This window comes from Poecilia reticulata, chromosome 13, assembly GCF_904066995.2.
Source record: "Poecilia reticulata chromosome 13, P_reticulata-male-v2, whole genome shotgun sequence".
Taxonomy (NCBI): Eukaryota; Metazoa; Chordata; class Actinopteri; order Cyprinodontiformes; family Poeciliidae; genus Poecilia; species Poecilia reticulata.
This window is the reverse complement of record NC_088842.1, coordinates 12,340,059-12,353,013: the sequence shown is the minus strand read 5'-3', so window position 1 is coordinate 12,353,013 and position 12,955 is coordinate 12,340,059. Positions and strand designations below refer to the sequence as shown.

The 12,955-nt window shown below is 40.6% G+C and overlaps 1 protein-coding gene across 8 annotated transcripts in view; it reads left to right on the top strand.

The window, feature by feature from the left end:
• The window catches only part of dock10 (dedicator of cytokinesis 10), a 68,461-nt gene that overhangs the window by 54,343 nt on the left and 1,163 nt on the right, over positions 1-12,955 (top strand). For 4 of the 8 annotated variants that reach the window (XM_017308311.2, XM_017308310.2, XM_017308308.2 and 1 more), the window contains 18 exons: positions 416-463; positions 3,009-3,119; positions 3,515-3,624; positions 3,704-3,819; positions 5,095-5,232; positions 5,320-5,502; positions 5,598-5,708; positions 5,800-6,015; positions 6,901-6,958; positions 7,567-7,674; positions 8,245-8,351; positions 8,458-8,580; positions 8,785-8,898; positions 9,708-9,854; positions 10,902-11,112; positions 11,410-11,600; positions 11,690-11,790; positions 12,561-12,699. In XM_017308311.2, the coding sequence (XP_017163800.1) occupies positions 416-463; positions 3,009-3,119; positions 3,515-3,624; positions 3,704-3,819; positions 5,095-5,232; positions 5,320-5,502; positions 5,598-5,708; positions 5,800-6,015; positions 6,901-6,958; positions 7,567-7,674; positions 8,245-8,351; positions 8,458-8,580; positions 8,785-8,898; positions 9,708-9,854; positions 10,902-11,112; positions 11,410-11,600; positions 11,690-11,790; positions 12,561-12,699 (2,332 nt within the window). The remainder of the gene's footprint in view (positions 1-415; positions 464-3,008; positions 3,120-3,514; positions 3,625-3,703; positions 3,820-5,094; positions 5,233-5,319; positions 5,503-5,597; positions 5,709-5,799; positions 6,016-6,900; positions 6,959-7,566; positions 7,675-8,244; positions 8,352-8,457; positions 8,581-8,784; positions 8,899-9,707; positions 9,855-10,901; positions 11,113-11,409; positions 11,601-11,689; positions 11,791-12,560; positions 12,700-12,955) is intronic. The other 4 variants (XM_017308309.2, XM_008425701.3, XM_017308314.2 and 1 more) reach the window with 4 other exon arrangements.

Here is a 12,955-nt window from a genome sequence, read left to right as displayed (position 1 = left end):
TAATTTCTTTTTTGTTGTTGTTGTTGTTGTTGTTGTTGTTGTTGTTGTTGTTGAAAGAGCAGTACCACATGTCATATTCGGCTGATTATAAAAGTAACCTAAAGGCAATTCGAAAAAAATCAGAGACAGCCAAGGGTGGGAAAAAGGCAAATGAGAAGAAACATGGCCAGAAGGGAACAGATGAAAATAATGACACAGCAAGAGAAGAAAAACAGATTGTGATTTTAGTCCAAGATCCCAATCCACAGAGGAGTGCATTAAATTAACTTTCTATGCTTCCTGTTTGTGTCAGCATCTATGCTAGTTCGCATCCTGCACAATTTTCTCCGAGATACTTTCTTTTCCCTGTTTAACCTTTGAAACACAAGACATTTCCAAATGGGTGTTTTTTTTTGTTTTGTTTTTTTTTCCTCAGGCTTTGTCTTCAGCACTTCAGGTTTCTGGGGAAACGCCACATAGCCAGGTATGTCCATGTCTCTCTTTGCTTTCTTCTCAATTGATGTGTTGTTCACATGCTTTCTTCACAAAGCTACTGATATGGGGGGAAAAGAAAAAAAAAACCTATTACCTGCTGCAGCTGAGAGTTTCCACGCCCTCGACCACCTGATACATAATTCATATAATCATGGTTGCACACATGCATAAATGGAGCCGCGTTCAGACGTGTTGGAGCGCACGCGCAAATAAATTAATTGGGCACGGTCGGGCAGAAATACTAATATGTGCTTTGCATGCGTGTGCATGCTCGCGGATGAGCTTCGCTAGAAGAAGATGGATAAGGAGGGAAAAAGACGGAAAGAAGGGAGGGGGAGGGAGGTGAAACTCCTGGATCGTGCTGCGAGGAAAGAATCACTGCTGGATTTTGCGCTGTAGGAGTTGGAAAGCTCAGGATGGGGGTTGAGATGTGAGTGTCTGCTCTTGTTGGAGCAGAGCCACTGGCACTGCAAGACCCTTCCATCTTTTGGTTCCTTGCAGCTAATTAAATTAACCGTCTTTTTCCTTTCAGCAGTAGGACTCAGATGTGTAAGCCCTCCAAAAAAAAACAACAACAACAAAAAAAAAAACTGAATGAACACACGGATTTTCTGTATGCGGAGGCTTTAACTGAATATGGATAGCTGGGAGACTGATAAAGGCTCTCGGTCGTGGCTAAGCTAGCTGCTTAACATTCGTCTGTAATACCAGGCCACGGGGGGATTCACCGCCGTACGCCTGTGCGTGTATCAGTGTCTGCCTTTCTAAGCGCCTGGCTGAGTCAGTGTGGGCACCGGTTGTAGGTCAGGAGGGGTGAAGTGCATGAGCAGTGTGTAGCCAGCCTGCAAGCCAGACAACAATACAGGCTTCAAGTCTTGGCACATTGTATTAAGTTGTCCAGAGGGGGGAGCTGTGTCCAGGTTTGACATTAAAATCCTTCCATAATTCTCACATAGTGCAAAATCCAGCAGTTATAAGAGATGCAGCAACAAGAATTTTGCAGCCAAACTCTAAACCTCCTATTTTTGTAAAGCTTTGACCTACAGATGGATTTTTTTTTTCTTAAGTTAAGCCTCATATAAGAAGTTATTCATTCTTTAGTTTCAAAGTGGATGTAACATTGTGACTTGTGCAGAAACAATCACTTTAAAACGCCGTTTTACTGGTCCTTCAAAGAAAGACAAAAATACGTATACCTTCTGTTGAGGCCAGCATTACTGAAACATCAGTTTCCATTTATACTCCAGAGTGTCGATCCTTCGCTCTGAGATTTCCAAGTGGTCGCCACCATTTCCAAATTCAACACGTTCTATAACAGACAGATGTTGGGACAGGAAACCAGAGCCTTTCTGTTATCTGCAGTCTTTCTCTCAACTTGAATGAATTTCAGACCCGTGAAGTCGTAGAAAGTGCAGTTTCCTTTCAAATAGCTTCGTCCATATCTTACCCTTATGCGTACCCAGACTTTATTTTGCACACCATATTGACAACTGAAAACTACCTCCAGTATCCCCTCTCCCCCTAATGTTCATATTTTGGAAAAGAATTGTTTGCTAAGTTATGCTTTCCTAAACAGTTTAGCTAACTCCCAGTCTGCATTATCACGACCCTACGCTGACCCTTGTACATAGCCAAGGGTCACCTTGGTTATCTACACTATCTGACACATTAATAAAGTATGTCACTGTTAAACATTGTACTGTAAGCTGCATCGTATTGCATGTCTCCCCCCTGCTTTGTGCATGGTGACCATCCATGTTGCTGCACATGTATGATGTATTGCATCAATCGAGCACTTATCTGTGTTTACTTGATTGCTTCTCCTGTGTTGATTGTATAGTTATATGTATATATATTTTTTCTCACTGATGGTGCATGGAATCCTCTGTTCTGTGAATCCATCTGCAACATTTCCATATCCTTTTTTTTTTTTGTCTTACAAAGGCAGCAAGTGTTTACCTAGACAAACCTACGCTGAGGTCAGGTATCTGATTGCTGACGTTCAGCATGATCAAATCCACACGTTTTAATTCTGACGCTGATATTTGTATTACATTAATGCAAACTCTAACCTTTTGTTCATCACTTCAGTTCTGGTAGGATTATACTAATGGCAAACTAAAACAATTGATTTTCCATCTGGCTGACCTTCCCACTCTGTACGAGCTGAATTTCTTTTTTTCCCCCAACTCCAGCTGCTCTCTCATCCTATACCAAGGTCAATTTTTGCAGATCTTGAATGCTTTTTTTGCGTTTCGTTTTGCTTTGCTGGGGAAATAGAACACACACACATCGTGAGCCAGCTGCTATACCTGTGTAAGGCCACAAAAGAGCTAAAACCTCCCCGATGTGCATCTCGTTTACATGAAGGTCTTCGATTGATTATGCAAGCATGCAAACAAGACGGCCATTAGCTTGCCACTCACAGTTAGGATCACTGACTGATAAATGATGGGCATAATAAATAAAAAAAACATTGATTGCTTTAACTACAGTAACTAACGTTAGCTGTGATGTGGTTGGCTTGTGAACAGGAAGCTAGCAGCGGCAGTAAAGCTGGCCCAGGCAACCCAGGCCAATGGCACCCTGAAGGGCTCTAGCAACCCCTCCCAGTCCTCTCAACACTCGAGCCTCTTCCCACAATGGTAATCATCCTCCACCTCAGCCATGATGATGATGATGATGACGACGATGAGTTGAGATGAAGATGCTGAGTCTGAGTACTCTTGATATTAATGATGTCTGGTTAGCTTTAATAACAAGAATCCCTAGAAAATGCAACTATAGATGAAATTTACAAGTAGATAAAATAAAAAATAAAAAAAAATTTTGCTTTATGTATATTCATTTTTTTTTATATCACTGTGTTTCCATGCCACATATGGTAGCTGTGTTTTGAGCATGCCCCTCCTCATAGCTACTGACCGTCATGTGTTGTTACTATTTATTACGTCGCATAAAGTGTCTTATTCTCTGTAGGTTAATTCCTGCAGCAACAGTTGTTTAATTTCTAAACCGCGCTCTTCGCTGTCGTCCCCAGGATGGCCTCTGGAGGGGAAGGCCACCGACACGCTCGCTCCCAGACCATGCCCATCATCAGGGGCAAGAATGCCCTCATGAACCCAAAGCTGCTGCAGATGATGGAAACGGGTAAAACACAAGACCGAGAGGATTGTAGCGCCGCCTTAGTTGGATTGACATTACAACCCACGCTCGATTCCGTTTGCAGATGGGAGCATCCAGGACGGCGACACGCTGAGTCCCACAGACATCGAGGCCAACCTGTCCACAGAGGTGGCTCTGACCGTGCTGGATGTACTAGAGCTCTTTGTTCACCATCATAAGGTCTGCATCACGCTGCACAGCCAAAACGACAGCCTGCGTATTTATCTTCTTTGTTTCTTATTTAAGAATCAAATAGCGTTTTGTAACAAAACAGACAAAAAAGTTGAATTGTGGTAACAAATGCTTAAACTATTTACTGTAAATGTATGTTGAATCCAGGAGGGATTGTGGTGTAAATTATGGCTTCGGCAGCTTATTACTTGATCTTTTACTGCCACCTGGTGGCAAGAAAAAGCAGTTTTGCACTTTCTGCACTTGAAAGGTCATGTGTCGCATGGTTTTTTTTGTTTTCACATACTTCATTAGTTGTCGGTGCAAGATTAAATCAGAATAGAAAGGATAAAACAAATTAAAGATAAAAGTAAACCAGGGAAGAAGTCAAAGTTTAAGAATTAGAGGACAGGACGAAAAAGGAATACAATTATCTTGAAACATACTTGATATTAGTTATTTTTCTTCTAATATCAAATGAGCTAAATAATATATGTTAAAACAGAGCCATAATTCACAGCTAAAATATTGAAAACAAGACAATAGTGGACTAATCAGAACCAATGTCAGTTATCGCTCCAGCCAGGAAACAAAAGTAATATTCAAATAAGAATCCTCATTTGAGCAGAAGTTATGACACGATGCAGTTTTTAAAGGATGATTTCGTTTGTTATCGGCGATTATATCACAAACCAACCTGGTTGTGCCCCCTCGCCCCCAGTAGAAAATATTGCTATCATGCAATGGGCCAACATTCAGTTATGGAATGTTGGCCCAGATTTATTTGAAGAATTTCTTTATCCAATCCCACTGAAGGGTATTTGAGCATGAACAGCTTGTTTAAACTCATGCTTTGGCACCTCAATCGGATCAAAGACTGGGCTCTTTCTAGGCCACTGCAAAACCCTTCTTTTTTTTTTAAGCTATTCAGACGTTGACTAGAGAAATAAAGCCAAAGAAATGTGGTTAAATACAGATTATTCATGGTTCAGTAATGGGGTGCAATATTTTTTCACAAAATGACGATTACGTTTAATTTTTGAAAATGTAATCTTTTTTTTATTAATTGGGTTTATTTTTCTTCCATCTTCCAAAGTTGCACTCTTTCTTTTTTTTTTCCCCCACAAATCCATCATGTGTTGCTGTTATTTCAAACATTTTGTGTCATATTGGATTTCATCCCCCCACAAAATTTAAATATCTAAAGCGATATTGATTCCTATTATTAAATGTAACTACCACAATGACACACAGTTTCTCTTTTATTCCCCTTACTTCATATAGAAGCAGTTGCTGCAGGACGAAGGGCAGAACACTTTGATGAAGAAGGTGCTGGACACCTACTTGCTCTTCTTTCAGATCAACCAGTCAACAGCGACCCTGCGCCACGTCTTTGCTGCGCTCAGGCTCTTTGTGCAGAAGGTCCAGCAAGCGTTCGAAAATGCATTCGAAGACTTCCGCTAGCTTTTCTCATGTGACGTTGGGTCTGACGGTCCTTTCGTTCTGCAGTTTCCCAGCGCGTTCTTCCAGGGTAAGGCAGACCTGTGTGGCTGTCTGTGCTATGAGATCCTAAAATGCTGTAACCATCGATCCAGCTCCACCCAGACGGAGGCGGCTGCCTTGCTCTATTTCTTCATGAGGCAAAACTTTGAGTTTACAAAAGGCAAATCAATCGTCCGCTCACATTTGCAGGTTGGTGATCCCCCCCCACCCCGCTTTTGATTCATGGTAATGGAAGTATACAAGGGTTCTTCCAGAGCCACGCTGAGCCTCTGTCTCCACTTCAGGTTATCAAAGCAGTGAGCCAGCTGATCGCAGATGCTGGAATTGGAGGCTCGAGGTTTCAACAATCCTTGGCCATCATTAACAACTTTGCCAACGGAGATGTGCCGCTCAAGGTAACGCAAGTTTAAGAGCTGTGTTGTGGTCATGTGGCTTTTGAGAATCATCAAGATTTTAAAGTGAGGAATGTTCTTCAAATTCCTTCAGAGCACACCGTTCCCTGCTGAGGTGAAGGATTTGACCAAACGGATCAGGACGGTCCTGATGGCCACGGCCCAAATGAAGGAGCATGAGAAAGACCCAGAAATGTTGGTGGACCTGCAGTACAGTCTGGCTAACTCCTACGCCAGCACGCCCGAGCTCCGACGCACCTGGCTGGAGAGCATGGCCAAGGTTCACGTCCGCAACGGGGACTTGTCTGAGGTCAGACATCTCAGATTTTCTTTGGCTGATCTCACCTCAGTGACTTTTGAAACACTTTCAATTTGGGACGTCTCGTTCAGAATTTTTTGTAATTTTACTGATATGGATCTGAGTCATTTAGGGAAAGGCATATGTCCTTACCTAACCTCAGTCTTATGCTTCATTAAAATAACTGCCACTTGTATTCTTGAAACCTTGGTACCTTTGAAGTGGAGTAACATACCAACCTAAATTTAATCAATATTAAGTGGTGTACATTAGTCTTACTATTGTGTTCCACTTAACTCACTAACCAATGGTGAAAATGACACAACAGTTTTTCCTGCTTGACATTACACTATAACAATGTACCATTTTGAGACTGCATTTATAAAGTCTTGGTCATGCCTGAGACCAAAAACCGTATATGTTAAGGTTTTTCAAAGTTACGGTTTGAGACGTCTAAAACTTCCATACATAATATTTTTGTTCTTTGATTTCAACTAAAGGAGATTTTTAGAACCTGTCCAAATTTATAAATCAAAAAACATCAGATTAATAGTCTGTATAACATAAATAATGTAACTGTAATGGTTAATGTGGCGTATTATTTTTTTTCAGCAGCAGGAAAACCTGCTTTAAAGAATTTTTATCACGCTATGTAGGTTTTGTTTTTTATTTTATGTTACTACCACGAAACAGCTGTCTTGCTCCTTCTCGCGAGGCTTTTATGCAGAGGGGTTAGCTTAAAAGCTAGGCACAGTTTACATGATTTTTCTGTTTCACTCATTTGCTACGTTGTTGTTTTATCCATTTTATTTATGCTTTGGAATGTTTTACTGCATGTATCACCTTCTGCCGTTCGATTTGACCTGAAAACTGCATTTGTTGACGTTTTCTTCTTAGGCTGCTATGTGCTACATCCACATCTCAGCCCTGATTGCTGAATCGCTGAAGAGGAGAGGTTAGTCCAAGCTTAAATTTAACAAGCTTTCTTTTGCAGCATGGTCTGTCTGTGTAACTTTGTGCCCAAAAATCTCTGCTTTTACGGAGCATCTATTTCTGTTCTTTTCTGCCTACATGATAAGTTCTGCTACTGTACTTACAGCTATATATACATATTTTAATCTGCAAACTGTTTTTCACATTTAATACAATCATTGAAGCTTTGAGACATAATTTCTTTCTAAAATAGTGGAATATGTGCACAGTGGCTTAGTGCAGATTGCTAATGATGTGAAGCTGATTTACTTTACTTGCACAGTTGTAGTGAAGATATTTAGCTCTGATTAACAGTCTCTTGGTTTCTTGTCAAACTCTAGGCTGATCTCTACACATTCTCATATGTTTCTTTGTCTCCACTCGCTCCTTTTGTCTGTGCATCCTCATACAAAGCCTGCATCTTTAGCCAAATGTGCCCGGCATCCATTTGCATGCGCTTCACTAACCCAGCCCATAGCTACTGTTGCTTAGCCGCTTTGTGAGTCTCGTCCTCAAGCATAGCAGATAAAACCAAGTGGACGCATATTTTTTTTATAAACCTGCTGCTCCTCCTCCCCTCCCACCAAACAGGCTACTGGAGAGCCGACAAAGCCGGAATGTCCTGTGTGTCCCCCGAAGAAAGCCCTGTCTTTAACTGTAGCTCCTTACTAACTTCCTCCCGAGATCAAGACAGTGAGTGTGAGCGCCTGGGGGCCTGCTGGGTTGGAGGGGCTGGGAGTTCACATAAGCTATTCTAACGTGTTGACGTTGAAAGAAGAGCTAGACGTAAACTATGTCAGGTGTTCGTTTTAGCATCTTCTCTCCTGTAGGTTGTATAATTTCCGTCCAGATTATAGGAATGAGCCTTTCAGCTTTGATGTCAGGTGTTTGAGGAAATAAAATGACAGTCAACACCAGTTTCGTTTGATAGGATACGTCACAATTTACACTGAATGATGTTAATTTTGTGCAAGGCGGCAAAAACGGATGCCTGATTACACATTGTATTTTATGCAGGTGCTTCACATTTTGTCCGTTTTATAAACGCAAATTTCAACTGGTTTTATTTGGGATTTTCATAAGACCCTAGAAAATACTTTAACGTTTGTGGTTCTTATCAAGAGAAAATGTGGAAAACGTTCAACGGCTTTGAAAAGCTTTGACTGACTTCAACACCATTAGCAGAACACCTAAGTGGGAAATCTGAAGGTCTGCACTGCATATAATCTGAATTGCCCTAATGTCAGTTTTACCCGTCTGTCACTCTAGCTTCGTTCTCCATGGGCTGGGCAGCATTTATGTGCATTAGCCCCAATGTTAAGGAGGAAGGTGCTATGAAGGAAGATACAGGTACACAAGATACGCCATACACTGAGGTCAGTGTTCACTTTTACAAAAAACAAAAAAAACAAATCCATGATTATCATTTATGGATAATAGTAGTTTAGTATTTTAAAAATATATGTTGGATTATGCTTTTAGGACACTTTGGTGGAGCAGCTGGAGCTGTGTGTGGACTATCTGTGGAAATCTGAGCGATATGAGCTTATTGCAGACATAAACAAACCCGTGATCGCTGTTTTTGAGAAGAGGAGGGACTTCAAGGTAACGTTTACGGTCGTTATGCGATTCACTGTATTCTTAGCTACAGTCGGACTGCATTATTTAATGGAAATGAATCGGATTGCATACAGTTTTGAATACGTATTGGAAAAGTATTATAATTTAATGATATTTGTTGTGAATTGGTGCCATATAAATAACCGCCATATCTGTCTAAGTTTGTGTGCTACTCCGTGTTTTCCACAGAGGCTGTCGGAGCTGTACTACGACATTCATCGCTCGTATCTGAAGGTGACGGAGGTCGTGAACTCAGAAAAACGGCTCTTTGGACGCTATTACCGTGTGGCTTTTTACGGACAAGTGAGTGATGAGTAATGTGAATGAAGGCACACACCTGCTGACCAGGCTAATATAAACAGAATCGACTGTAAATACTCCGTGCTGGCTGGGAAAGTGTGGTTATGATTTCACGAGACGCTAATTGGGCGCCCAACGTCCGAAGCAGAGACTTGCCTCCACAGCTGCATTTACTGTGATTTAGGTATCATGCAAGTGTTACACTTTGCTTTGATTTGGAGTCAATCCTGAGCTCTAAATAGTGTCTGTTTACATAAAATTAGACAGCTAAAATTTTCTTTGTAGTCAGAATCCTTAATCTCTCTGTTTGCTCTTTTCTTTCCTGTTTATCATATTTTTAATCCAAGATTGCGGTAAGTCTCGAGTGCCCTCAAGTTTTCATTTCCCCTGGTGCTAATCATTCTTACCTCTCTTGTCCTTTTTACCAATAATAACATCTGCTGCTCTGACCCTTTGAAAGGTAGTGTGGCTCTTGTTGTGGTCCACTTTACTCCCCGTAACGCCTGACGATCAAGTTATTTTTCCCCCCCCCCACCTAAAAATTAAGACAGGTTGATGTCATGCACCCACATTCAACACATTCAGTAAACCTTACTCACCTTTGACATCTGATCCCAGTGTTGCTTTGAAAACTATCTCCCCAGTCTTCCATCCGAAACTTTTAACAGACACGCTGACAGGACGGAGTGAAGTGCTTTAACACGATCACGTGTGTTTATTTGCAGCGTCGTTGACTCCAGAAATTTGAATGAAGAAAGCATTATGGTTTATCCATATTTCACTGATTAGTTATCTGCATGTGTGATTTTTAGGGCTTCTTTGAGGAGGAGGAGAGCAAAGAGTTCATCTATAAAGAGCCAAAGCTGACGGGTTTGTCTGAAATCTCCCAGAGATTACTCAAACTCTACTCTGACAAGTTCGGACCCGACAATGTGAAGATGATCCAGGACTCTAACAAGGTAATGGTAGAATGTTTCCTCAAACAGTTTATCTACTTGGTTTTATTACATGTGGATGTGATCTAGAAAAAATTGAGCAGCCTCAGCAAGTATTTGCACTGTTGGTAAAGATTTGTAAAATGCCCTCGTGTAAATTCTGTGCGTTGAGCTCTTTTCCCAAAGTTGCCCATATCTACAGTCACAGCGAGACAACAAAGGTCTGATGAGAAACCACTTTTATCTTGCCGCCGCACACAGTGAGCATGACTATAAGATATGACATGGCATTGATATTTAACAAGGCTCAAATATCAATGTGAGAGAAAGTCGGCAAAGAATTATTTCATATTTCATAAAGCTGGCTGAACACAACTGGAACAACCGCGATCTGGTCAAATGAAGCTAAGATTTCCTGGTAACAAACTCTCCATCTGTGGTCGGCATGAAGCAAATGATGAATGTGTAAAAAAAGAGCCTCAGGCCTAATGTTGAGCATGTTGGAGGATATGGGTATGTTTCTTTTACAAAGGTCCTGATAACATTAAAAGAGTATGTGGCATCATAAACTGTAAAACATCAGGAAAATGTTAATAAAACATGTCAGAATCTGTCGGTAAGCTAAAAAGGGGGTTGTTGTTTGATCTTCAAGTAGGATAAAGACCTTAAACACATGAACAAATTAACACTGGAGTAGTTTTCCAGACGCCTGTGCTGGGAGCTGCAGGAAATGGAGCACAAGAGCAGACCCAGGACTCTGGATGACGTAGAGTTAGTGCAAAGTGGAATGGTCAAACATTGAGAAATGTCGTAGGGGAAAGCCAGGTGGAGTCTTATCACTAAAGAGAGTTGAATCAAGTACTGACAGTAGGGTCCTGAAAATTTATCTCAGATAAAAAGATTTGGTTCAAAACATTCTCGCATCATACTGCAATAAAAAAAATTTTAAAAAATCAATGTTGTACTAATTTTTCATCTTTATTCGTTTTGCCAATAAGTTTCATCTTTATTAATTTTTTATTTTTTTTTCCCAAAGTTTCACAATTTGTGCCTAACATTCATTCAATGCAGGTAAATCCCAAAGACCTGGAATCCAAGTACGCCTACATTCAGGTGACATATGTAGTGCCCTACTTTGATGAGAAAGAGCAACAAGACAAAAGAACAGACTTTGAGAGACACCACAACATCAACCGCTTTGTGTTCGAGACTCCCTTCACCCTGTCGGGGAAGAAGCACGGAGATGTGGAGGAGCAATGCAAGAGACGCACCATACTGACCAGTTAGTATTTGTTTATCCGTTTGCATGTTTTCTGTTTTTATGCTTGATGGCTGCTTTATGCTCAGCAATCTTTAATTCCAATAGTGTGCATTGAATGAAAAGTTACTATGCCTGAAGTCTTAGTAAAACTTCCAAGTTTGTTAAACCTAAGATCCTTTTTTTTTCTTCCATTACATCTTGTTTCATTTTTTTTTCTAAACGTCTTTTCTAGCTTTGCAAACGAGAAGTTACACAAAATACTCGAGTCTTTTGGTGAATTTGGCTAATGTTTGATGTGACGCTTTTACATTTTTGCAGCAAGTTCCAGCTTTCCCTACCTAAAGAAGCGCATCCAGGTGGTGGAGCAGCAAAGCACGGAGATGAACCCAATCGAAGTTGCCATCGATGAGATGTCGCGTAAAGTTTCCGAGCTCAACCAGCTCTGCAACATGGAAGAGGTGGACATGATCCGGCTCCAGCTAAAACTTCAAGGCAGCGTTAGCGTCAAAGTAAGCGCTCCTCCAGAAAAAAATAAAAATAAAAAAAGATACAAATACGCCACTATTTGGTTTTATAGCTGCTGATTGGTCCTTCCTAGGTGAATGCAGGACCTATGGCTTATGCCAGAGCATTTTTGGAGGAGAAGAATGCAAAGAAATATCCCGACAACCAGGTCAAACTCCTAAAAGAGATTTTCAGGTAGGATTTTCCTGTTTTCTACTTCAGCTATAGTGAAAACAGGAGTCTAGAGCACATTTTTGAAACAATTGATTCATGGAAATGGTTAACTCTTTTGGGAAATGTCCTTTTATAGATAATTAAAAATCTGAAACCAAAGTTTGTCATAAACAAATCATGCTAGCAGCAGAAACTCTGCGTAGCATAGAGGTAGAGTGCTGCATACGCCAAGGCCCTGAATGCAGCCGTCCTGGGAAGCCGATTATTGATTCTGATAACTTTCCTGCATTTCTGCCATTTCCTGTTCTTTACAAAGGGTAAAGAAAATCTAAAAAGAAAAAAAAAATTGAAAGAAAATACTAGGATCAGCCATCATACTAGCATTAGCATGTTGCTATCAATAGCAATGCTATCTTTAATAGCATTGCTATTAGCATTGCATTGCTGTCTACATTAACACCAAATACTTTAGTATTTGGTGTTAATGTAGACAGAACCTGACTCTAGAAAAGTTCAGAATTTTGAAATCTAAAGCTTTGGTCTTAATCGACTATTTGGGATTAATAGTCGACAAGCACAAAATCACAACTATTATGAAATGCTAACTTTAACAAACATTCTAGTATTAGTATGTCTATTTTTCATTATCCACATTGTAGTCACAACAGGGATAAAATGCTAAAATTAGATAATTTTACACCTAAATAACATGCTACCCATATACGCTCATTTAAAACGATCATTTACTGACATGCCCACAAGTGAGCTACTCCTTGATTTGTCCTCTGCAGGCAGTTCGCAGAGGCCTGCGGTCAGGCTTTGGACGTGAATGAGCGCCTCATCAAGGAGGACCAGCTGGAGTACCAGGAGGAGATGAGGGCTCACTACCGGGACATGCTCACTGAGTTGTCGGGCATCATGAACGAACAGGTCTCACATCACAATGAGACGTAGCTCCACTGACTCTGTTACCATCTTGTGCCTGTTCTGAATAGGTTTCGCTTCTTTATTTGGATTGCATTTGCACTGCATCTTTTAATTTGCATTATTTATTTTTTTTATCAAACATTCTGCATTTTCATGGACTCCATGGACTTTTTTTGTTTGTTTGTTTGTTTGTTTAAACTGCAGCTTTTTCTGCCTTTTTTTTCCTCCTCCCAACTTTTGTAGCTTGACAAATTGCCTT